Genomic DNA, 26850 nt, shown 5'->3' on the forward strand with positions numbered 1-26850 from the left:
TCTAGAGTTTAGGGAGTAGGCAGGTGGAATCATGGTTACCATTTGGAAGAACAAGAACAGCTGACCCATGGAAAAACCACCTCATGCAGGTTTCTTGCCACACATCACCTGTACTTGGAAGTAAATTGTCATTTGTTCATTGTCACAAGTCCTGGAACTCCCTCTGCAGCTGCACTATGAGTGTACCTTCACCACAAACTGCAGCAGTGGCTCTCTACCGCCTCAAGGATAATTAGGAATGTGCACTAAAATTCTGGTCACCCCATGAATGCATGAAATACAAAAGCATGGAAGATAGGAGGCCTGCTAGGACAGTATTGGACTTGTCGAGTCCACAGGCAAAGAAAACAGCAATGACTGGCTGTTTCTGCAGGCGAAGAGCTGACGAGGGCATAGTCGACTGTTATTTTGGTGAAAGTTGTTGGGTTTGGTGATGACCTGTCTCTGCAGTCAGAATCTCAGCCTAGAATCAGATACAGCACCAAGATTGTGAATGGTCTAAGACACACTCAGTTGTCAGCGAAGAAATAGTAGTGGGGTCTAAGGACTGAGAACAACATGTCGGTGTTTCCTGATGGTTGGCGAGCACGACTGTTCACAAATATTTGGTGTTGCACAAACAGTCTAGTAAAGTAGAAGCAGCAGATGGCTCACAGAATGCGGTGCTGAGGGCAACACTTTAAAAATCTGGGATCCGTAAAATGCACAATATAAATGCAAATGTGTCATTTATTGATATTCATGTCCTCAGTGTGCACGTGGAGCATGACATTTTGTTCTCAAATGATTGTCACTAAAAAGCAGCATTTGGATGACAAACTAGAGGGGGGCAAAGGTATCTTCTAGGGGGACACCAGTGAAAACAGTGGGAGGAGAAACCATTGCAGGTGATTTTCTAGCTGTTTTTGGATAGATGGGAATGGAACTGGAACAGGAGAGTGCTATCTGGCTACCTGATTGAGAAGAATATTTGAAGGAAGATGATGTGCTGAGTTGTGCCAAAAGGTACCACACAGCCAGACAGGAAGAAACAGGGAGGGTTAGTTTGCCATTGTTATATTTAGTTCAGATGGCATTTGTGACTTTGACAGTCGTTTCAATCATATGCCAGTTCATGCCATTGCTCCAGGCAACCACTGAAATTCTGGTAGATAAAGACCATCAGTAATTGAAAGTAAGGCAATGAAAGTTCAAAGTAGTCCTATATTGATTGTGCATTTTAGAAAGCTTTCATCTCCTTCTTCCCCTCCATACATTGTTGGGATAAAATGCCACGGATGTTGCTCACTGTCCAGCACATTAGCTAAAATGTGAACTTATAGAATCGTAGAATTATACAGCATGGAGACAGACTCTTCAATCCAACTTGTCCATGCCAACCAGATATATGAATCTAGTCTCATTTGCTAGCATTTGGCCCATTTCCTTCTACATGCTTCCTATTCATACATATATATAAAAATCCAGATGTCTTTTAAATGTTGTAATTGTACCAGCCTCCACCACTTCCTCTTGCAGCTCATTCTATACACACCACCCTCTGCATGAAAAGGTTAACCCTTAAGTCGCTTTTATAGCTTTCTCCTCCCACCTTAAACTTATGCCCTCTAGTTTTGAAGACCCCACCACGAGGAAAGGACCTTGCCTACCTAACCTATCCATGCCCCTCATGATTTTAGAAACCTCTGTGTAGTCACCCCTTATCCTCTGATGCTCCTGGGAACGTAACCCTGGCCTATACAAACCCTCCAACCCTGGCACCATCCTTGTAAATCTTCTCTGAACCACTTGTCTGCATACAATTCAAAAGGATAATTATAGGCAAGCCTGATTCTGTCTCTTAACCATAATCATCCAACAGGACTCTCTGGATAGTAATGAGGATGCGATCCCTGGCTGATACCATGCCCTTCCTAGACCAAGTACTGTTTGATTAGTTGTAGTACCAACTCCAATATAATCACATAATTTAGACGGATCAAACTTGTGACGTCTGGTAACGTGGGAATTTCAGTGCTTAACTTTCAAGACGACTTTCTAAATACTGGAATAACGTTTGTGTTACATCTAAATGAACTATGAATGTTTTGAGTGTCACAAGATGGGTTGAATGTTTTGTATTCCTTCCTGATAGAGTCTTTTGTTGTTCACTTTAGGATTGCTACAACTTACAAAGTGTTTGGTAGTTTCTCTTTGCTGACAGTTGGCAAATCTTTTCTACCAATGCTATTTAGAATGATGTAGGGAGTATTGATGCATTAGAGATATTATTATTTCACATTCTAATTACTGGAGCTGTTTTGCTTTGAAGCCTTATTCAAAGAGTGTATTCAAATCCTAACCATTGTCATTGTCTGAGCTGAGTTTACAATGTGATTACGATTCGTCTGGAATCCACCTGCACTGGAATGTGTCCACAGGAGACCAGAATACACCACTAATTCCACCCAGCACCCACTTATTCAACTTGCATAGTAATTATATAGTATTGTGGCCCAACTAATCTGTGTAGGTGTTGACATTCCACTTAATCCTCCTCCCAACTGACTTCACCCCATTCTAGCAACATATCATTCCTGCTGCATCCAGTCATGAAAAGTAAATAGTGGCGCAGTGGTTAGCACTGCAGCCTCACAGTGCCAGGGACCCGGGTTCGATTCCAGCCTCAGGTGACTGTCTGTACAGAGTTTGCACATTCTCCCATGTGTGCATGGGTTTTCTCCAGGTGCTCCGCTTTCCTCCCACAGTCCAAAGATGTGCAGGCTAGGTGAATTTGCCGTGCTAAATTGTCTGTAGTGTTCAGGGGTGTGGGGGTTGTAGGGGGATGGGTCTGGGTGGGATGCTCCAAGGATTGGTGTGGACTTGTTGGGCTGAAGGGCCTGTTGCCACACTGTAGAGATTTGTTGTAAACAGCTAAAAGGAGATCCACAGACAGCGCCACACTCAAAGATTGGGGAGCACGGGGACTGTTGCAGTACAAAAGATGAGGCTAAAGTGTTTGCATCCCAAATTCAGCCAAAAGTGCCAAGTGAGTGATCCTTCGTGGCTTCCTCTTGAGGTCCCCAGCATTACAGATGACAGTCTTCAAACAATTTGATTCGCTCCATGTAATATCAAGAAACAGGATACTGCAAAGGCTATGAGCCCTGGAAATATTCCCTCAATGGTATTGAAGACATGTGCTCCTGAATTAGCCACAGCACTAAGCAAGCTGTTGCAGTACAGTTATTATACCCAAATAGATCCTGTATAGAAGATGGACAAATCCAACCTGGCTAATTACTATCTTATCACTGTACCTTTGATCATCAGCAATGTAATTGAAGGAGCCATTAACAGTGCTGTCAAGCAGCACTTGCTTAGCAATAAGCAGCTTGCTGACACACAATTTGGCTTCTGCCAGGGTCGTTCAGCTTCTGACATCACTACAACCTTGGTTTCAATGTGGTTGAAAGAGCTGAGCTGCAGTGGTCAAGTGGGAGTGACTGCCCTTGACATGAAGACAGCATTCGTAATGAGTACAGCACTAGGGAGCTGTAGCGAAACCAGAGTCAGTGGTAATCCGGGGGAAAACTCACCATTGGTTGCAGTCATACCTCGTACAAAGAAAGATGATTATAATAACCAAAGTATACTTCTGAGATGATTAATTTCTTTTGGCTTTTCTGGTACAGTTCTCCAGATTCTGAAAATGCTGAGTGAGAGATGTTCTCCTCAGCCTCCCTCTGTATATTTTGAATGTGGGATCTCTAGTTGTTTACACACCAGCAACAGGAAAGCGTAGTTTTCCATTTGCCGGATTAAAACATGTCATCATCTTGAAAACCACTATCATGTCACCATTTAACTATTTCTGTTCCAAAGGATTAACGCTAACTATTCCTACCTTTCTTCATAAGTGGTGTTCCTCGCCTGTGGTAAACCTCCTCTGTGGCTATTCTTAGGCTTGCATCTTTTCTGATGTGTGGTGTCCAGAATTGTTCATAGCACTCCAACTGAGGCCTAACCAGTGACTTAAATGTTCTGGCATGACCTGTTCCTTTGTTTGTAACCTCAAGAATCCCATGTGCTTTTTATTAACCATTGTAACAATATGCCATGTCATTTTTTCTGAGGATTTCCATTTGTGTACAGCCATGGTTTCTCTGCTGACTTCATGTGTTCTTAAAAAAGTCCACAGATCACAGCCTTCGCCATGTCTTTCTGCCCTGTGCCAGTCTTCATTATCTTGTAATTTGCTTCAATTTCCATGCATTCCACTATTAATATTCTGTTCCTTTCTTTCCCCTGTAATGACTCTTGCTAGTCTGTTTCCTCTTCAGATGTCTCTAGTCATGCCCCTTTGTCTTTCCCTAATTACATTTGGTAAGTTTCTTTGTTTATTCTCTTCAGATATTTGTTTCATAGCGCTTTGTTTGTTAACTTCTTCTGTCTAGCTGTTCATTTCCATTCTCCTTCAAAACCTATTTAACAAGTTGGTCTTCTCTTTCCATCAGGTCCAAGTCTCTCATCCATATAAAACAACTCTCCAAATCAGGCTCTATTATAAGTCACTTCTTGAGTTGTTTATTCAACTTGCTGGTCACAGCTGTCACACCTAATGAAATATAGCCTTTCCCGTCACTATCCTTGTTTTTATTTCTTTCTTCCGTTTTCCATCTATAGATATTATTTTTCCTAAATACTGAGTTCTTGTACCTGTTGTAGTTGTCTTCCTTTTGTGAATATTTAAATATTTCTTGGTGATTATGAGATATGCATCTTTGGTCTTGTCAGTGTTTACTTAAATTCCAGGGTTCATGCCTGCTTTCACTAATCTATCTACTAGTTCTTGTAAACCTCCTTCTGTGCTTCCTATAAGTGCTTTATCATCTGTAAATCTAACTGATGTTATTCATTCACCTCCTCAATCTCTACACCAGATTCTATGTCTTCAGATACTCTTGATTATTCTTTTGCATAGACTTTGAAGATGACTGATGATAAATATCATCCTTGACAAATTCGTCTTCCAATTGCACACAATTTTAATTCCCTTTTGACTTCTTTCCCTGTTGCAGTTTGATTTCTTATGAGTCCTTTACCACCCAATCAACTCCTACATTCTGTAGCACTATCAAGAGTTTGACCCAGTCAACCCATTTGCACGCTTCTTCAAAATCTGCAAGCAAACCTTTATTTCCAATCTAAACTCTAAATTGTGTTCTTATAATACTGATTTCTTTTCTCATCTCTGTTCCTCCCTGGAACACAAGTGTTCATCTCCACATCTGCACTTTTTTGTCCACTGTCTTTGTTCCAGTTCTCAACACAACCTTCAATGCATAAGTAATCAGACTATAAGCTCTTAACAGTTCCTGAAAGCCTCCATCTCACCCCCATTCACTTGTATTCAAGCCAGCATCTCTGTGTGCATTGTGAAATTTCACTTCACGTTGAACGTGTTAAAATGATGTAATTACTTTGATTGCCAGCATTATTTTCTTCGCTTCTGTTCTGCCAGTGGCACGTTCATCTTGGCATAGGATGTTCCCGTCAGCGCTGTATGTTTTACACTATTTTTAGGGTGCCTGTAAAAGTTGAGACAGTGGCTGTCGGCTGGTCATCCTACCATGAAGGATAATAGATCCAAGCTCTAATCAGTCCTCCCTGACAGTAATGCAGAAGCCCTGTCCACACAAGCTGTTGGATGAGGATTTAGAACAGGACCACTGTCGATTCCTGGCTTACAAACTTTGGGAAACAGTGGCCCACTTCTCTCACACCTACTACAGTTCATTGCCAGGGCTGCCTTTGCCCCTTAGATCATAAGGTGAGCTATAATCGGTCTTAAGATTTGGCTTGTTTTTAAGCAAAAAATGCTTAACTGTATTTTTCCTGTTTTCTGAGCGCATCTTGACTATTTAGAAATCATTGCAACATTTGTGCCTGTCTGTGAGTGACATGCTCAAAGAACAGAACAGAAGAGTTCCCCAAATGTACTTGCGCAGTCAGAGGGTGCTGGTTTCCATGGCAACTCATGATTTCATACTCGATTCCAGTACTTGTGATTTAAAAATCAATTTTGTAAAATGTCAATGAGGTATTATAGAAAAAATGCTTCATAGTAAAAAGCTGTCTAGGGACAGTTTGTAACCATAAAGACCCTAGTGTTTGTGTAGAAACAACCTCCTCCAACATTTTTCCCAAATGACAGAGTTTCTCCCCTAATAATTTGATATTTCAAAATGAGAGGAAGGAAAACTAACCCTAACCAATCACATGAAGGTAATTATTTTAATGTACTTGTAACTTACATTGGACCAGGATTTTTTTCACTGAGGGGTGATTGGATGAGTATTTGACACTTATACTTGCCTGTAGACTTTCCTGGCTTGAGAACATTGTTATCATTCAAAGGCACAGTCCACAGAGCACCTGGAAGCCGTAAGATCGGAATAAGCAAATTATTACCTCAAGCAGTCAGTTTGAAGGACTGTTAACAAGCAGCACAGAATTTGAGCCAGCGGGTGCAAGTAGGAATATTCAATCACAGAATCCCTACAATGTAGAAACAGACCATTCAGCCCATCAAACCTCCAAAGAGCATCTGATCTAGACCCTCTGCTACCCCATCCCTGTAACCGTGCACTTCCCATGGCTAATCCACCTAGCCTGTACACTGTGGCCAATTTACCATGGCCAATCCACCTAACCTTTGGACTGTGGGAAGAAACCAGAGCACCCAGAGACTCAGGGAGAATGTGCAAACTCTACACAGTCACCCAAGGCTGGAATCAAACTTCGGTCCCTGGCACTGTGAGGCACCAGTGCTAACCACAAGCTACCGTGCCACCCCAATTCAACATCAAGTCAAATCTAGAACACAAAATGAGGAGAGATTGAAAGATTGGATTGAAATATCAGTTATTAAAAATGGTCATCAAGAAGGCCATTTAATTTTAAAATCACTTTCAACTCTTAAAAGCTCTAGGAATGAGTCTCCACATTTAGAAAAGTTAATTTTCTGTGCCAGAAATTTTTTTTATAGTGGTAATTAAGGCCTTCAACCCATTTAAATGGGTACATAAACTGGAATAAATAAGCCTTAAGTCTTTCCAAAGCGTTTAATCCATTTCTGTAGTTTAAATTCTGCAACTTTATTCCATTAAATGGTCAATCAGATGGAATGACGCCATTTTTGGAAAACATACAACACAAAATTGGATCTCAGACAGCAGCATCCAGATTTCCACATTTAATTGCACATGTGGTTATCTAATTTGCATATAAATAAAATTGAGCATGGATCGCCTCACTCTGTTTTCACAGCAAATCCGGTTCATTATCATTCCACAGGAGTAATGGTATAGCAACCAAAACAACTGCGGGTGTTATGAATTGTCAAGTTATCTAGCTAACAGCAACTTGCATTTATGTAGTGCCTTTATCCTAGAAATCAAAGGAGACCATTCAGCCCTTTTGAGCCTATTTCATCATGCAGTTTAATCATGGCTGTATCTCAGCAGCCTGCTTTGAAAGTTTCAACAGCCTTAGCCTCAGTGTTTTGAGGAAGAGTTGCAGACATCCAGAACCTTTTCATGTGGAAAAAGTGCTTTATAACATCACCTTAAACAAACTAGCTTCAAGGTGCTTCACAGGAGCATTAAGAAAAAATTGATAGAGAGTCAAAAACAGAAATTGCTAGAAATGCTCAGCAGGCCTGGCAGCATCTGTGGAGAGAAATCAGAATCAATGTTTTGAGTCCAGTGACCCTTCCTTAGTACTGATGGTAGCTTGGAAAATGTTGGATTTTATGCAGAAGATAGTGTGGGAGAGGGGATAAGGAGTAAGTGATAGGTGGAGATAGAGCCCAAAGAGAGAGAAGAACTTTGGACAGACAAAACAGTGGATAATGAAAAGCTATTAGTGGCCAATTAGTGGCTAATCAGGAACAAAAACTGAGATAACAATGTGTAGAGCTGGATGAACACAGTAGGCCAAGCAGCATCAGAGGAGCAGGAAGGCTGACGTTTTGGGCCTAGACCCTTCTTCTAAAACAGAAGTTTCTGGAAAAGCTCAGCAGGTCTGGCAGCATCTGTGAAGAAAAATCAGATTGAACATTTCAGGTCCAGTGACGCTTCCTCCAACCCTTCCATAGAATTAGTGGCTAATGATGGGTGGTGTGTAAGAGCAGACCATATGATAACAAGTCCTGCTGTGAGGGGTTGGCGTAAGGACATGGAAGAAGGTGCCTCAAGCCCTAAAATAGTTGAACTCGATATTAAGTCCGGAAGGCTGCAGAGTCCCTAGATGGAAAATAAGGTGTTGTGCTCCAGTGTAGCTCATCAGAAACTCTCAGCATGCCTGAGACAGAGATGTTGGCCAAGGAAGAAGCTGGTGTGTTGAAGTGGCAGGCAACTGGAAGTTTTTTTGCATTCAGAACGTAGATGTCCTGCGAAGTGGCCACTCCGTCTCAACTTAGTTTCCGTAATGCAGAGGAGACCACATTGTGAGCAGCAAATGCAGTAGACTAGATTGAGTGAAGTACAGGTAAAGCGCTGCTTCAGCTGGAAGGTATGTTTAGGACCTTGGATACTGAGGAGGGAGGAGGAAAACGGGCAGGTATTATTACCACAGGAAGTATTAAAAGATAGATTTTGGGGGATATTGCTTAAAATAAAAATCAAGAGGTCAGGACAAAAAAAGATGTGACAAGTAAGTTTCAAAATCTAGAGCCCAGTCAGCTGAAGGAATGACTGTCAGCGGTAAAACAAAGGAAACGAGAGAAGAACACAGATGTTTGATGGGTTGAAGGATTGGAGGAGATTGCAGAGATAGAGACTAGCAAAAGCCTGTGTTTGAAAAGAATTTGAAAAGCTAAGCATAAACCCAGTTGATGAAGGCTTGTTAAAATCTGTTATCTAAGTTACCTCAATTTTGTGTCAACCTTCATCTGTTTTTTTTATTGTCTTTTAAATAATTCTCTGACTGGTTTAATGTAACCTTTTACTGCCATCTCAACTCAAAAACAAGTTTGTACCCCGGAAGTGTAGTGAAGTTTACATATGATATTGGCACCTCATTTCATTGCCTACATTTCACTACACTCCAATTTGAATTTTTCCTAATGCCAGTATTTCTGAGACAATGCTGGCACTTTGTCAGTTTTAATATAGATTGAATATATTTTTGTTCCTGATTGTTTTAATCATGTTTTCAGTTTCAACTTTTTGCTGCCACTAAGACTGACAGTGTTTCCAAGTATTACTAACACATTATGAAAACAAGACCAACAATTCACTCCCCGCACAAGTCATAGAGATGTACAGCGTGGAAACAAACCCTTCAGCCCAACTCATCCATGCCAACCAGGTATCCTAAATTAATCTAATCCCATTTGCCAGCATTTGGCCCATATCCTCTCCTAACCCTTTCTATTCGTATACCAATCCAGATGCCTTTTAAATGTTGTAATTGTACCAGCCTCCACAACTTCCTCTGGCAGCTCATTCCATATATGCACCACCCTCTGCATGAAAAAGTTGCCTCTTAGATGCCTTTTAAATCTTTCCCCCTCTCACCTTAGACCTGTACCTCCTAGTTTTGGACCTGCCCACCCTGGGGAAAAGATTTTGGTTTGTTCACCCTATCCATACTCCTCGTGATTTTACAAACCTCTATAAGGTCACTTTTCAGCCTCAGATGCTCCAGGGGATGCCCCAGCCTATTCAGCCTCTCCCTGTAGCTCACACCCTCCACCTCTGGCAACATCACTGTAAGTCGTTCCTTAACCCTTCAAGCTTCACAACATCCTTCCTATAGCAGTGATATAATCTACCTGAAAGGTTATAACTCCACTTTATTCCCAGTCCTTAGAGATACAGAACCAATCAGGAATTCCGTTAATCATTCACATGTTGTATTAGAACTTGTAATAAAAAAAACAAGAATGAGAAAATCTACATGTTAAGCATGCTTAATATTTGCCTATAATACCCTTGCTTCATAAATTATTCAGAGTATCTCACTGACTTTGATTATGTGTTTTAAATTGGCTTTTCACAAATTTATTTCTATGTACACTGGTTTTGCTTGCCTGCTGCAAAAGCTGTTGTTCCTATTTCCCTAACTGGCATCATTTAATTGTTTTTATCCTTTGATCAAGCTACCTCTTGACCCTAATGTTTCCCATCATGTATTACTTAATGTCTTTTTTTTTGCCTTGTTAATGCCACATAATTTTTCATTAAATATTTGTTGCTTTACAGTTTTCATTGTTAAATTTAACTTTCCATTTGTTCATTTTGTCCATTTAACAAATATAACTCTATTTGTACACGTTTGGTTGCACATTCTACTTACGTTGCTTTCCTTACTTTAACGCTTACAAGATTATTAAGTCCACATTTGATTTTGGAAGCAAGTAATTTTTCATGTAAGAAATATGCCCCATAATCCCAGACTTCTATTGATCTGATGTTATACCTCTCAAATACTGTGTGTTTGTTAATCCATAATTTTATACAGTGTTGTTTTTAGATTCCCTTTGTTCAGCCCCTGTACTTGCTCTGCCTTTCAATAGGATCAGGACTAATCCGACACTTGTGTCCACTTTCCAGCCCTTTCCTCATAATCCTTCATTCTCCCACTGATCAAGAAACTATCTATCACAGCCTTAAAAATACACAGGGACTCTGCCACCACAACTGTCTGTCGTAAGGAGTTCCAAAAACATTCAGCCTTGTGAGAGATGAGATTCCTCCTCATGTCAGTCTTACTTTGGTGCCCCTTTATTCTGAGACTGTGCCCTCTGATCCTAAACCCTTCCATGAAGGGAAACATTGTTTGTATCCATCTCTCAAGCTGCCTTTCCACTAATTTTGTGTCATCTGCAAACTTGACCAGTGTATTTGCTTCCTTCCTCCAGGTCATTAATATGTATTATAAACATTTGTGGTCCCAACAGCAATCACTGTGGCCCCCTACTGGTCAGATTACCAACGTGAGAAAGAACCCCTTCCGCCACTTACTGTTTCCTGCCCATGAGCTAATTCTCTATCCATGCCAGTATACTACAGTCAACACCTTGGGCTCTTAACTTATGACTTAACTCTTTGTGAAGTACCTTTTCAAATGCCTTCTGGAAGTCTAAATACAGCATATCTACTGGTTCCCCTGTATCAACTCTGATTGAGACTTCCTCAGAAAACTTAAATAAATTAGTTCGATTATGATTTTCTAAAGGTTCTGCTATTACTTCCTCAATAATTAGACATTAGTCCAATCAGTCTGTAGTTACCCACTTACTGCCTCTGTCACTTCTTGCATAGTTGTTTTACATTGGCAATTTTTCAACCCCCTGATACTTTTCCAGAACCCAACATTTTTTGGAAAATTACAACCAATGAATTTACTATCTCTGTGGCTACCTTTTTTAGGCTTCTCGGATGCAAGAATCCAGGCCAGAGGATCTATCTGCCTTTAACCCCATTAGTTTGCCTAACACTACTACTGTAGCAATGGGGGTGGTACTTAATGTCTCCCTGTATTCTTTAGTACTAATGCAATGTTCAAAGTATCTTTGACTGTAAAAAAACTGATGCAAAATATCTATTTAACTTCAATCCATTTCCTTGCTCCCTGGAACTGTGCCCCCAGATTCATTTTCTGATAGGCCTGTGTTCACTTTGACCTTTCTCTCTTTTTGATATATTTAAAGATGCTCCAATCGGTTTTTTTAAAATTTCTTACTACGTTGCCCTCATAGTTCTCCTTTGCTGGATTCTGAACTTATCCCAGTTTTTGGGGCTATCACTGACTTTTTCTCCTTATATATTTTCTCTTTCAATTTAATATTCTCCTTAACTTGGTTAGCTATTGTTAGTTTATCCCTTTCTCCGAATCTTACATCCTAATGGTGTATAGTTTGCTGAGAGTTAAAAATTTCTTCCTTAAATGTCTCCGACTGTTTGTTTATTGTCATTCCGGCCAATCTAACCACCCAGTTCACTTCAGCTAACTATCTTTATTTCACTGTACTTTATTTACATTAAACACGGTTATTTTCAATCCAGGTTTCTCACACTCAAACTGAATGTTACATCCCAGCACATTATGATCACTACTTTCTTGAGGATCTTTTACTCTAAAGTCATTTATTAAACCTGCCTCATTATCCATTATCACATCTAATTGAGTCTGCTTCCTAGTTGGCTCAGTAACATATTGCTCTAGGAAGCTATCCCTATTGTACTCATTGTGAGTTTGTTGCCAATAGCTACCCTTTCCAATTTGATTTATCTAATCAACATGAAAATTTAAAGTCACCCATAATTAGTTCTGTATTTTTTTTGTATGCTCCTACTATTTGTTGATTTACAATCTTTCCTACAGATTGGTTACTGTTTGGAGGTCTGTATTCCATTCCTACCAATATCTTCCTTCCCTTGCTGTTTTTTTACTGAATGGACTCTACATCACCTGAACCTAGATCATCTCTGACAACTGTCCTCATTTCATCTCTTATTAACAGCGTAAACTCACCATCTTTTCCATCCCTCCTGTCTTTCCAAATGGTCAAATGTTCCTGAATGTTACTTTCCCAGTTTTGATCTCCTTGTAACCATGTTTCCATATTGGCTATGAGATCATGTCCATTAACATCGATTTGCGACAACCTGTTCATCTACTTTATCCTGAACACTTCTTGCATTCAGATAGAAAGCCTTTACGTTTGTTCTATTCTCAAGTTTCCCTATACTGTTATGTTCCTTGGTGCAACCTGACATTCACATGCTCTGTTCCATCCTTTTATTTTATGGTAATAGTCAGCTACATCACTAGCTTGCAATCCCGCCGTCTCCTTTATCTTTGCTTTTCTAATTTTCCTGCAACTGAAAGCACGCCACCCCCCTCCCCCCACATCCCATACTACATGCTGTAAACCCTTATCCACAGCTCTAGTTATCCATTTTGCCAGGACTCTGGTCCCAGCATGATTCAGGTGGAGCCCATCCCATCTGAACAGCTCCCTCCTTCCCTCGTAATGGTACCAATGTCCCATAAATTCAAACCGGTTTCTCTCTCACTAGTCTTTGAGTCGAGCATTGATTTGTTGACCCTGTGCCGATTTGCTTCAGCTTAGGTTACAATCTGGAGGTTATTACCTTTCTGGCTTTCTAATTTCGCTTGTGACTGCTCATATTCCCTCAGTAGCACGTCTTCCCTCTATCAACTTGTATCATTGGTACCTGGGTGGACCATGACAACTGGATCTTCCCCTCTCAGTCCAATATCCTCTGCAGCCCAGGTAAAATATCCCGAGCCCAGGTCACGGATGGGCAACCCAGTCTTCAGGACACTTTATCCTGCCCACAGAAAACAGTCTGTCTGTACCCCTGACCATACTATTCCTGATTACAACTACATTTCTCTTTTCTCCCACCCCCTCTCTTGAGTGCCTCCCCCATGTCAAGGTGCTCCAGTCATTTTAAGTTATGTTGAATTAAGAGACTATGTTGTGGAACTTTGCTAAAAGGTTTCTGAAATGTAGCATGGGTGGCTCCAATTCTTACCTTACTGTCACGTCCTCTGTGTCATCAAGGATCTTTGTCAAGAAGGCAGGATTTGCCTTTTCCAATCCCATTTTTGCGATGTAAAAACCTACAGCCTCCGGACTCAGCATTGAGTTCAATAATTTTAGGGCCTAAACTCTCCTGTGTCCCAGCCCCCCACCCCACGTACCAGGCCTTGTTACCACATAGCCTGCCATTACACACCTGCTATTGTTAATCACTAACAGTCCCCATTAACAACTATTCACCCTCCCAGCCTGATCATTAGCAACTCCTTTTGGCTGTCCAGCAGATGCTGGAGAATCTGAGATAGCAAAGTGTAGAGCTGGATGAACACAGCAGGCCAAGCAACATCAGAGGAGCAGGAAAGCTGACGTTTCGGGCCTAGACCCGTCTTCAGAAATCGGGGAGGGGCAGGGGGATCTGAAATAAATAGGGAGAGAGGGGGAGGCAGATAGAAGATGGATAGAGAAGATAGGTAGAGAGGAGACAGACAGGTCAAAGAGGCGGGGATGGAGCCAGTAAAGGTGAGTGTAGATGGGGAGTTAGGGAGGCGATAGATCAGTCCAGGGAGGACGGACAGGTCAAGGGGGTGGGATGAGGCTAGAAGGTAGGAGATGGGGGTGGGGCTTGAGGTTGGAGAAGGGGATAGGTGGGAGGAAGGACAGGTTAGGGAGGCGGGGTCGAGCTGGGCTGGTTTTCGGACCACTGAGGGGGTGATGTTGCGGTCCTTGTAAAACAAGGACATTGGAGATGTTTGGGAGTGGAATGCCTCATCCTGGGAGCAGATGCCGTGGAAGCAGAGGAATTAGGAATAGGGGATGGCATTTTTGCTGGAAGTTGCGTGGGGGGAAGTATATTCTAGGTAGCTGTGGGAGTCGGTGGGCTTGAAATAGATATTGGTCTCCAGGTGGTTGCTTTTGTCTGTCCAACTGTCTTTCTCTCTCTTTGGGCTCTATCCTATCATTTACTCCCTACCCCACCCACCTACCTATTTTCTGCATTGAACTGACGTTTTCCCAGCCACCACCAGTTCTGAGGAAGTGTCACTGGACCCGAAATGTTAACTCTGTTTTTTCCTTCACGGATGCTGCCAGACGTGCTGGGCTTTTCCAGCAACTTTGTTTTTGTCCCATTTTTGCGATTGTTTTCAATTGAGTTATTGCTGCTGTAGCCTATCTTTAGGAATGGTTTTCATTATTTTACATTATTTTTGCCTGAGTAAGCACATTACACTGTTGTACTGGAACTGTACTCGACAATTCTTTCCAGTTGGAAACCAATGTCTGTCATTTTGTTTTGTACATTTTCTCTTAGCAACCTCGTCGATGCATCATCAGAAAGTTTTGTTACCATTAAGTTCTTTTAACTTGCCGACTACCTTGGAGATTGTTGGATATTCCATAAATCCCTGAAAACAGAAATGCCAGTCCATAAAACTGTGGGAACATGTATTTGGTAAAATTTTAAGGTTTATAAGTGGCCACAGAGTACAAGTTGTACTAAACAACTGCTGTATCACAGATATTGTGTAAGTTTATATGTTCCCTCATTGAAAGGATGATAAAGCCCTAGATGGCTTACAATAAAAATTAAAGAGACTGATGCCATGAAGAGGAAATGTAATTTTAAGGAGGGACTTGAAGTACCGGAATTGGTTCAACCAGAAAAAAGGAATTTTGGAAGAAACTGAAAACAACCAATGCTGGAGATCACAGCGGGTCAGACAACATTATGGAGAAAGAGCAAGCTAACGTTTCGAGTCTAGATGACTCTTCAACTCTGAAGAAGAGCCATCTATACTCAAAGAATTAGCTTACTGTCTCTCCATGGATGCTGTCTGACTCGCTGTGATCTCCAGCATTGGTTGTTTTCAGTACAGATCATAGCATCTGCAGTACTTTTCTCCTACAGAAATTTTGGAAGCCTTTCTGAGGAAAGACTACTTCCATTATTTAGTCATTAATGAGAAAAGAGTATTGTTTTGGAATTACAACACAGTTACTGAAACAAGGACTGTTTTGTCTCGGGGATTGGTTGAGGCAGGCCCCTCTATTTTGCGTGAAAATAGATGAATATTTGTGCATAGAGATTATCAAGAGCTTGCACAAAGTGGTGGTCGAAAAGATCTTCCTCTATGCTGTCAGTTCACATCAATGTGTATTGTGTGTAACGTATAACGATTGAAAACAGAAGCAAGGAAAAATGAAATTTGTTTAGAGGAAAAACAGACTCTTTTGCTATCAAGGTACACCTTTTTGGTTTACAGGAAGGGCTAATAAAGTAAGTTGTTTAGTATCCAAGTACAACACATAGTGCAAAATACTAGAACCAGAGACATGTAAGGTAAAAATAAGCAAATTCAACATGAAGCGGTTATGAGTGAAGTGAGTAGGGAATCAGACTGTCAAACTGCACTGCTGTTGTGATATTAAAAATTCAGTATACAGTCTTGAAATAGTGAAGTCTCAATAGATTGTATTTCATTACCACACTAAAATCTGTTGATTGGGCCTGGCTTGATTTAGGAGAGAATTTATGATGGCAAACGCAAATGTGAAGTAAATTAGGCACGTTGTAGAGATAATATTTGCTGTAAAATTGGATTTCAGTTCTGACACTACATGGATGTCAATATGAGAAGTGAAGAAATATCATACCTGCAGAGAGAATGCATAAGAATTTATGGTTTATGTCTAACCACACAATATCTTTATCAGGAGTGGTTCATAATGACAGCAGAAAAGTGAAAACCTGAATATATCATTGCTAAGATTATAACTAACTTTCCTAAACAGTTGCATTAATGTAGCTTCTTATAATTCGCTCAGTACTCCAAAGTAATTTACAATAAATTCATTTATTTTTCAAATTAAACTGTTGAATGCAGAGTCAAGGTTCTACCATCCAAGAGTTGGGGAGTAAGTGGCACTGGTAAGTGTTATGAATCTTGTCGAGCCCAAGATATTTTCTGGACAAGGAAGAAAATGGCCTGCAAAAGATGGCTTTGGATTCGGGGAGGGTAGAGTTTATTGAAAGAAAGCAGAATCTGGCCACAAAACTCTTTTTGGGTAAACCCACAGCAGAGCAATGGGGAGGCATTCAGAAAGGAGCTGGGACGCGTACATGCCCACATGTATGTACCCTCCAGAAGAAATATAGGAACAATAAGTTAGGGAACTCTGGGTGTCTAAAACAATTCAGGACTGGATAAAGAAGAGGAGTAGGGCTTTTAGCAAGTCCAAAGGAACAGTTCAGCTGTGGTCCTGGAGGAAGACAAGAAATGCAGAAAGAAACTTAAGGAATTAGGCAAAAAAGGGGGCATGGAAAAGATCTTCTGAACAGGATTAGGGAGAATCATAAGATTTTTTTAAAAATACATTTAAGGGAAGAGGTTAATCAGGGAAAAGTAGGGCCCATTAGGGACCAAGGGAGCAATCTGTGTATGGAGACGCAGGACATTGGCAGGGACTTGAATGAATACTTCTCTTCAATGTTCACTCTGGAAAAGGAGAACATCGGTATGGAATTCAGAAAAAGGCACTGTGAGGAATTTGCAAAGCTTCACATAGGAAATGGGGAGATACTTGGGCTGTGTCAATGGACAAACCCCTTGGCCCAGGTGAGGCAGAAAATTGCAGGGCCTCTGACACAAATTCTTAATTCCTCTCTGGCCACAAGGAAAGTGCCAGAGGATTGGAAGACAGTTAGTGTGGTACCACTTTATAAGAAGAGTGGTAGAGATGAACCAGGAAATATAGACTGGTGAGTCTCATGTCAGTGTTGGGAAAACTGTTGGAGAAAATTCTGAAGGAACAAATTAACACCCACTTGGGAAGGTCAGCATGATTTTGTCAGAGGGAGGTCACGCCTAACAAATATGCTAGATTTCTTTGAAAAAGTGATCAAGTGTGTGGGTGAAGGAAGTGCAGTTGATGTAACCTATATGGATTTTAGCGAAGCTTTGCAAAACTGTTTCTTCAAAAAGCATTGGTGTAGGTGTATTCTGAGTTCTGCCCATGTAGAATGTTCACGCACCAGTATCTAGGGAGTGTTACTGAACAAAGAGACCTTGGATGCAGGAGGCATTTATTACACTTGGTTTTTATTGGTTAGTGCAATGTGTCTCAGAGCTGGGAGGTCATGTTGCAGCTGTACAGGTCATTGGTTAGGCCACTTTTGGAAAACTGCATTCAGTTCTGGTCTCCCTGCTATTGGAAGGATGTTGTGAAACTTGAAAGATTTACAAGGTGGTTACTGGATTTGGAGGGGTTGGGCTATATGGAGAGGCTGAATAGGCTGGGGCTATTTTCTCCAGAGCGTCGGAGTCTGAGGAGTGATCTTGTAGAGGTTTATCAATCATGAGGGCCAGGCTGTTGGGGTGGGGGGAAGGTGTCCAGAACTAGAGGGCATAGATTTGAGGTGAGAGGGGAAAGATACAAAAGGGACCTATGGGGCAACTTTTTCATGCAGAGGGTGGAGCGTGTATGCAGTGAGCTGCCAGAGGGAAGTGGTGGAGGCCAGTACAGTTACATCATTTAAAAGGCATCTGGATGGACATGTAAATAGGAAGGTTTGAGCGAGATATGGGCCAAATGTTAGCAAATGGGACGAGATTAATTTAGGATATCTGGCCAGCATGGACAGATGGGACCAAAGGGTCTGTTTCCATGCTGTACGACTCTATGACACTACTGCTGAGACCGATTCTCTGAGGTATGGAACTGAAGTACATCTATATAAATAGGGAGGAAGGAAGGATAATAATTGAGAAATGTTGTATTGACCATTAGCCAAGATGCAATAATCTACCATTGTAACAATGTATCTTTAACCACATCCATTCTTACAACCCTGTAAGTACTTTTGTGTTCTTCCGATATTTGGCTTCATGGACATTCCCAATTTCCACAATCCCACTAGTGTCAGTCACTTTCAGTTGTCTAAACTTAACTTCAGAACTCCCTTTACCTCTCTGCTCTTCGAAGTGCTACTTTAAACTTTACTGTTTGGCCAAACACTTGGTTCCCTTTTGTAATATCACCTGCTTTCACTTGTTGATTTTTGCTCAATTAAATTCGATGGGGCGTCTAAGGGATGTTTTAGCTACATTGAATGTACCAGATAAATGCAAGTTGTTATTGTGATGAGACGTTAGGAAGATCATGGTTGAAAATTCCATTACCGAGCTCATTATCTCTAATGTATGGTCTTTCATAGCCTTTACTTGTAATCAGTTAGTATCAGTTTCCATAATAGGTTTTATGAACATAAACACCAGTATCTGTTAAAACTCTTCATGGTACAGATGGTACAACATTTTCAAACTTGCCTCAAGCACTATCAAAAGTCCTGGCCAACAAAGCAACCGGAAGCTTTCTGTCAAAAATGGCTGTTGGATAAGGTTCAGCAGTTTGAAAGTCTACAGCTCCATTTTATATGCTGCATTATTAATGGAAGCTTTCTTACCGTTATACTGGGCAACTATTTATGCTTTGCCATTTTGGTTTGAGAGGATACATTCTGTTCAACCTATATTTAAAAATCCACCACAAACCCCTTCACCTATCCCTGCCTTCATATTCTCGTGACACTTGATACACCTTCCAGCTTCATCAACCTGAAACATTAACTAAATCTCCTTACACAGTTACTGCCTGAGCTGCTACATTTCCAGTATTTTCTGAAGAAGTGTCTAGACCCGAATTGTCAGCTTCCCTGCTCCTCTGATGCTGCTTGGCCTGCTGTGTTCATCCAGCTCCACACCTTATTATCTTATATTTCCAATATTTTGTTTTTATTTCACATTTTCAGTGCCCACAGTATTTTGATTTTTGTTGTAGCTGTGCAAGTTAGATCTTTTAGAATCCTTCTTAAACATGCATAGTCTTCCTATGAATTCCTCAGTGTGGGGACTGTTGAGTATGCTTACTTCTTTCTAAAGCTGTTAATCACCTGAACACTTAAAAGAGAAGTATGACACTGCATCCACCAAGGTGAGAGGTGATGAAACCCAGTTCTGTTGGTTGAAGGGACTGTAGCATCAGTGTATGTTCAGCGCAACAATTTACTGAAAGTGTGGCAGTTGGATTTTTTTGATTCTGATATTTGAGTTCTGGTTGCCCATCAAACTGCTCCAAAACCTGAATCTATTTGGAGGGTGATTGTTAATTTCTGTAACACAGTGTAATTTAAAAAGCATGATCACTGTCAAATACAGTTTTCTCCACTAGTTAAACATTGTGTGGTATTCCATAGTTTACAATTTCTCTTCTGTGTTTTGGGTAGAAGATGGATGGAAGTAATTTCTTAGACATAAACTGAGTTGAATCTGCTATGTATTAGACTTCTTATATTAGAAAATCTCAGCTCATAATGTTGAAGAACATAGCAAGTTTTGAAATTTGACTGACACATTTACAGTAAATGGGCAGTCATTTTACACTCATGCTAAAAAGTAACCATTCTAAAATTCACAAGCTTTAGTGTGTTGCTGAAAGTAATTTTAGTACTAAAGGAATCTGCCTGACTTGACGCACACAGTCCTCAAAAAGAGCAGCATTTCACTATGCTCATCAAGATCCTTTCTTGCAGCATTTACCTGAAAGCTGTCTATTGGCAGCATTGGCATCCTGAGCTTTGGTATTACAGCTTGCAAAGCCTGAGAACCACCTGAAGAGCTGATTTATCCAGGGGCGCCGCAGAAGCTGTAGAGCTAGAGCATGTGTAGGGAGAGCTGGAGCTTCTGAGCTTGAAGATTTCTAACACCTGCTGAACAAGATCTCCAGAATGAGAGACAGACGCATCCTTCTGGAGATGGGGATAAAGAAAATGACTGCTGGATAAGGTTCAGCACTTTGAAAGTCTACAGCTCCATTTTATATGCTGCATTATTAATGGCAGCTTTCTCACCGTTATACTGGGCACCTATTTATGCTTTCCCATTTCAGTTTGAGAGGATACATTCTGTTCAACCTATATTTAAGAACTGGCCACCAGTGCTGATGAGTTTTGTAGAATTATTAGAATATATGTTGTACCAGTGTTTAGCATTGCATTTGATTAAGCTGAGCTTCCAGCTCATATCATACCCATCGCCAGGATTACTTTCTTCCACATCTTTAACATTGCGCATGATAGACTCAGCCTCAGCTCATCTACTGCCAAAACCTCATCTGTGCCTTTGTAATGTGCAGGATTAGAGTCTCCTGGTCCAAAAGGTACCTTTCACCCTTGCTTTAAAAATAAGATGGTCCTGAGGCTGGGGAAGTAGAATGGGAAGCCAGGAAATAGCAGAGGAGTTGGATAAATACTTTGTGTCAGTCTGCACAGTAAAAGACACTAATAGCATTTCAAAATGCTGACCCGACCAAGTGGCAAAAAGGAGGGAGGAATTAAAAACCAGTAACCACCATTGGAGAAAAAGTGTAGGGAAACTATTGAGGCAAAAGGCCAATGATTTCTCTGAACCTGACATGTTGCAGGCTGAGATATTAAAGGGTCTAGCTAAAGAGGAAGTGGATCTACCAAGGATCCTTAGATTCTGGAAACATCCCAACAGATTGGAAAACTGCCTTTATCAAAAAGGAAAGGAGACAAAAAAAATATGTATTGTATGTAATAACTGAGCATTTAAAGTACACATTTAAAACTCAGAGTCAACATGGCTTCATGGAGGGGAATTTGTGGCTGACAAATTTACTACAATAACATGGATACATTTTATATGTTATATTGGCCTTTGGATTTCCAAAAGGGCTTTGATCAGAAACCACATAAAACTATTTAAGATAAGAGTCCATAGTGTTGGGTTTCCCCCTCCATGAAGCCATGTTGACTCCAAGTTTTAATTGTGTGTTTTAAATGCCCTGCTCTTGCATAAAAATGTAATATTTTTTGTCTCCTTTCCTTTTTGATAAAGGCAGTTTTTCAATCAGCTGGGATGTTTACAGAATCTAGATTACCACCAGTGCATCCAGTATCTCTTTAGCGAGACCCTTTAATATCTCAGCCTGCAGCACGTCAGGCCCAGAGAAATCATTGGCCTGTTGCCTCACAGTGTTGGGTGCAGTTTATTAGCATGGACAGGGTACTGACTAACAGAAGTCAAAGAGTTGGGATGAGGGGAGTATTGTCAGAATAGCAACCCATAAGTACGAGAGTGCCTCAGGAATCAGTGCTAGAGGCATAATTACTTACAATACGTATTAATGACTTGGATGAGGGAAGTGGAACGATTGCCAAGTTTGCAGACAGCACAAAAACAGGTGGGAAGGCAAAAGGTAAAAAATGACACAAAGGATCTACGGAGGGATAAACATAGATTGAGTGGGTGGGCGGGCAGGAAATTGACAGATGGAATATAATGTGAGGTTATGCACTTTTGCAGGAAGAATAGAGGAGCTGAATATTATTTAATGTGAGCAAGACTGAAGAAAGCTCGCACACAAGAATTTAGAAGTCCTCATGTATCACAAAATAAATCACAAAAAAGTTGGCACGTGGTTCAGAAGGTAATATGGAACACAAGTGGAATGTTGGCTTTCATTTCAAAGATAAATAACAGCAAACTATAGAGGCGCTAGTCAGGCCATGCCTAAAGTAGTGTGTACAGCTTTGGTTCCCTTAACTAATGGAAGATATAGAGGGATCGGAGGCAGCCCAGAGAAGGCTCAATAGGTTGATTCTGGGTATGAAAAGATTTTACGAAGAGGGGTTGAGGAGATTTGGCCTGTACTTATTGAAATCTAGAAGAATGAGATGACCTGATTGAATAACATAAGGTTCTGAGGGTGTTTGACAGCTTAGGTGTTGAAAGGTTGTGGGAGAGTGCAGAATCAGAGGCAGAATCTCAGATGAGATGGAATTTCTTCCCTGAGGGTATGAGTTTGTAGAGTTTTTTATTGCAGGCAGCAGAAGGTAGATCATTAAGAATATTGAAGGCTGAGAGAGATCAATTTTGTAATCAGTTAAGGGTTATGGAGCTGAGACAAGAAACTGGAGTTGAGATTATCAGATAAGTAATGATCTCTCTGATGACCTACTTCTGCTGCTATGTCTTATGGTCATATGGGCCAATAAACTCATATCTGAACATGTGCTATTTGCCAACTGCTCCATCATTAACCTGTGTTAGCTCCGAGTTCAGTAGTACTTCATTTTTTTAATTTCTTTTAACTTATGTCAATCTCTGTAACCTTCTCCAAATATACAAGCCTTCAATCTCCGCACTTCTCCAATTCTGATCTCTTTTAGCATCCTAGGATTTTTATCTAACACCACTGTGGCAATAGCTTCAGTCGCTACAGCCCTGAGCTCTGAGTCTTCTTCTTTTGTGTTTTTGCCTGAGCTTTCAGTCACCTGCCCTCCATCTCCTTACCGCCTCTGTGTCAAGTCGCCTAAATGCTGCTACAAAGCACCTTGCAACATTTCCCTACATTAAAGATTCCATAAGTTGTTGCAATAAAAATAAAACACTGTGGATGCTGCAAATCTGAGAATAAAAATACAAACACTGTTAAAATCTCTGTAGTTCCGGCAGCGGCTGTGGGAATGAAATCAGCAGGTTAAGTCCAAAATGACTGTTTGGAAGTTGCAGTTGTAATGTGCTCAGATTCACTTTTTGGCTGGTCAGTTTCCCACAAGCTGAAATCAGTGCAAATGAAAAGTATCACACTAATCTTTTTCTCTCAGATGCTGACCAGCCTACTGTGAATATTTTACATTATCCTTATTAGTGTATTTCTAGGTTCCAGCTTCCTGCATTTTTATTTGTCTGCTATTACACTGTCTGCCAAAGTAAATTAATACGCCTGCTAAGGAGTTTTGCAACATCTCAGAACAGTACCCCTTGTGTATATTTCAGTTGAAATTAATTGTGTTTTTCTTTCTTCCCTCGTTCCTCCCACCCCCACCCCCAACCCCAGCTGTCTCTAAAGTGCAGAGCGCCGGAGGTGTCACATTATGTCTACCAAGTCTATGACACGCTTCTGAAAAACTGAAGATCAGAACAAGCTTGCCCAACATAATGGACGTAAATGTCTTATTACACTCCATTCAGCAAATACCACGATCTGTGCATATGTGAAATGGATCGTAAACAAAATAAAGTTTTTTTTTAATGGAAATGTACTGATTAAATGGTGAAATCCACGATTGTATATGTTTAATCAAAGTTGTCAACTAGTCTTCTTTTGGTGCCAGACATTTGTATTTTGTTCGCTTACTTCCTAAACAAAAACCACTGTTGAGACCACTATTTCAAGGCAATGTTATTCCATCTGATATGTTTGTTGTGTGGCCAAGTTTGTTCTGTTTTAAAAATTGCTTTAAATGCTATGTACAGTTAATTAGGCTATCGAATTCGGGGACTATACAGATCCCTGTAGGACAGATTAATTGTTGTGGAATGTCTTAACGAGGTGGGGTTATGTTAAGGGGCAAGTACAGGGACCTGAAGTAACCCCTTGAAATTTTTTTCCTACTGAAGAATATTTTTCAGTTGCTAAAGTTGCATTTACTTGCATCTCTACAGAATGCCCTTTCAGATGTCCTTTTGGTTCTGCTGCAGAATCATTGCAAGTTTTCCAACTGCTTTGTGTCGGAGCTCCTATAAAGAAGCTCCAGTGGCCAATGGCACTCACCCATGTTCATTTTTTGATTGGAAGTTCTGCTGTCTTTGAGGCTGGTATTTTCCGCTGAAGCTGCTGACTTCTCGAAGTTTTTTTTAGGTGGGAATATTGTATTACTGCTGAAACTTGTGAAATTTCCTGCTTTGGGACAGCCTCAAAAGTGTCTCCAATTCTGAAGGTTTTGTTTGGAGTTATAGTTGTATGTGGCATCGTACGTTGTCCTCATACAAGGTTCCCGGTTTTTGTAAATGATCTGCTCTTGTTGCAGTTTGTTTTTAAAATCCATCACGTTCTCAATAAACTGTTTGTCAAAATAATAAAAGTGGTGTGGTAAAGCAGAGGACAATGTCTCACTGAAATGCTATTCGCTGTATTTCGATGGTGCATTCACTGACCTGTATTATTGCCAGTCTACTTTGTAATTGAAATTTATTTTCGGGTATAATACTCTGCGTGTTTAGGTGTCGCACTGATTGTATCTATATCAACTGGATTATTTTTTGGCTGTGTGTGAGTGACAAATAGCTTGGCATATGTCTCTCCCAAGTGGTCACCTGGACTTTGACAGTCCAGAATGAGGATTAGATTTTATAGAATTTCTCTTGATTCAGCCTCGTTGAATGTATATTCCATTTGCTAGCTAGATTAGTTCCATGGCACCTTAATCCCTAATAACAGGGTGCTGGCAGGCTTTTGTACATCCAGAATGTTTGTTGGTCTGAATGAGCCTTGAGTAGTATGTCACTGTTGCATACAGTCAAGTTCTGAAAGACCCCAGGGTGATTGTCATCTCTGATCGCCAGCAGCATGTGTTGTATTGGAATCTTGCCTTCAACATTTTCAAGGTTGGTACCATGCACTGTGTTCAATAATCAGAAAAGCACATAATGGAAACATCACAGCAGGTTTATCTCCTGCAGCACTTGACTTATTTTTGTCTAAAAATGTTTCACAGTGGGTTTACTTTTCAAACAATTTTCTGCTTAGTTTTGTTTTGTGTCCTTGAAGAGTTAAATGAACAGGACCTAGTATCTCTCAATCTTCAGAACTTGCTTCTGTTTTAATGCTGGTGTACTTCACCATGTAGAATGCTTCAGAGGTCTTTTCCTGATCTCCAGTGATGTAGTCTCCTGTAATGGAAAGCCAAGAGAAGTTAATGTCAGCAAAAAGGTAAATATCTTCCTGTCTAATTCTAACAGTTTTCTCTTCTGTCTGTTTCTTCGCATCCTCTCCATTGTCTGTTACCTTGCTGTACAACTCTGTCTCAGATGAACAAAACTAAATACTTGATGACAAAGTGTGAAGCTGGATGAACACAGCAGGCCAAGCAGCATCTCAGGAGCACAAAAGCTGATGTTTCGGGCCTAGACCCTTCATCAGAGAGGTTCTCTGATGAAGGGTCTAGGCCAGAAATGTCAGCTTTTGTGCTCCTGAGATGCTGCTTGGCCTGCTATGTTCATCCAGCCCCACACTTTGTTATCTTGGATTCTCCAGCATCTGCAGTTCCCATTATTTCTAAAACTAAATACTTACTGGCCTAACTTTCGTGAACACTTAGACATAACCATTAGTTGTCATGCAACGTTGTCTGTGCGGGAATGCACATCCTACCTATCTTCAGCTTTGTTTTGTTACCTTGGGTTAAATGAGTTTGTGGATTTGTTCAGGGGTGCTGTGCTGATGTATGGTCAAAAATATAACTGTTCTGTGTGTTGTTCAGCATTAGTGTGTGTGTGTGTATATATATATATAAATTTCCCCTGAACAATCTGAAGTGTTCGATGTTTCCCAGTTAGTAATCCATTTTCAGTTTTAGGCCCAGTTTGTTACTTTATGGCAATTTCACAGATGATTTAGAATAGGCTAATCAAACAATTCTGGAAAGATCAAAAGTTAAAGTTGAGAGCTTGACAATAGCAGTGAGCTGTACGTCCAATGTACCATGCCCCCCCCCCCCCCCCCCCCCCATGTAGTTTGTAGTTATTTCTCTCAGATGAAGGTAACAAAAAGAAGCTAGACTGTTCTCGGGGAGAAAGGAAAGGCACCATCCCTTGTGTGGTTGTACAAATTAGAAACAAGAATAAGTCAATTGACTCCTCAGCCCACCCTGCAATTATCAAGGTATGATAATACCTCCTTTTGACTTTTGTGTCAGTCAAGAATCGATCTAATTCAGCTGTAACCATATTCAATGGCTCTACCTCCAGTCTTCTCCGAGGAAGAGAATTCCAGTGACCCTCCAAGAAATAATTTCCCTTCATCCCTGTCTTAAATGGGAAACTCCTTATTTTTGGAGGTAGACTAATCCTTCATAAACATTCCAAGTAATTCAATGATTACATAACCTCAGATCTCGTGTCTCAAGTTGGGTTAATTGGTCTTAGCCATGGAACCTGTAGAGGTTTCATAATTATCAATGGTTCTCCTGGACTCATCCAGTGTCCATACTGTCAAACACATGCAATGATTTCCTTTTAACATTGGATGGGATTTTAAAAATATATTTTGTATTTTTTACATTCCGATCAGAGGGTGAGCAAACATTTAACATGACATCCAAGCAATTAAACTGAACAAGCTAATAGTAGTTTCACAATCTTTACATGACCATTATTGTAGAACAGGCCACAAATATTTTACAGAATGCAGCTAGTGCACCATTG

General features: G+C 40.6%; 1 protein-coding gene across 2 annotated transcripts in view; it reads left to right on the top strand.

Moving 5' to 3' along the window:
- Window positions 1–25506, top strand: part of ap2b1 (adaptor related protein complex 2 subunit beta 1) — a 280263-nt gene extending 254757 nt beyond the window's left edge. For both annotated transcript variants that reach the window (XM_048557271.2, XM_048557272.2), the window contains one exon: window positions 23483–25506. In XM_048557271.2, the coding sequence (XP_048413228.1) occupies window positions 23483–23557 (75 nt within the window). In that variant the 3' untranslated portion in view covers window positions 23558–25506. The remainder of the gene's footprint in view (window positions 1–23482) is intronic.
- Window positions 25507–26850: the final 1344 nt, after the last annotated feature.

This window comes from Stegostoma tigrinum, chromosome 27 (genome assembly GCF_030684315.1).
Source record: "Stegostoma tigrinum isolate sSteTig4 chromosome 27, sSteTig4.hap1, whole genome shotgun sequence".
Lineage (NCBI taxonomy): Eukaryota > Metazoa > Chordata > Chondrichthyes > Orectolobiformes > Stegostomatidae > Stegostoma > Stegostoma tigrinum.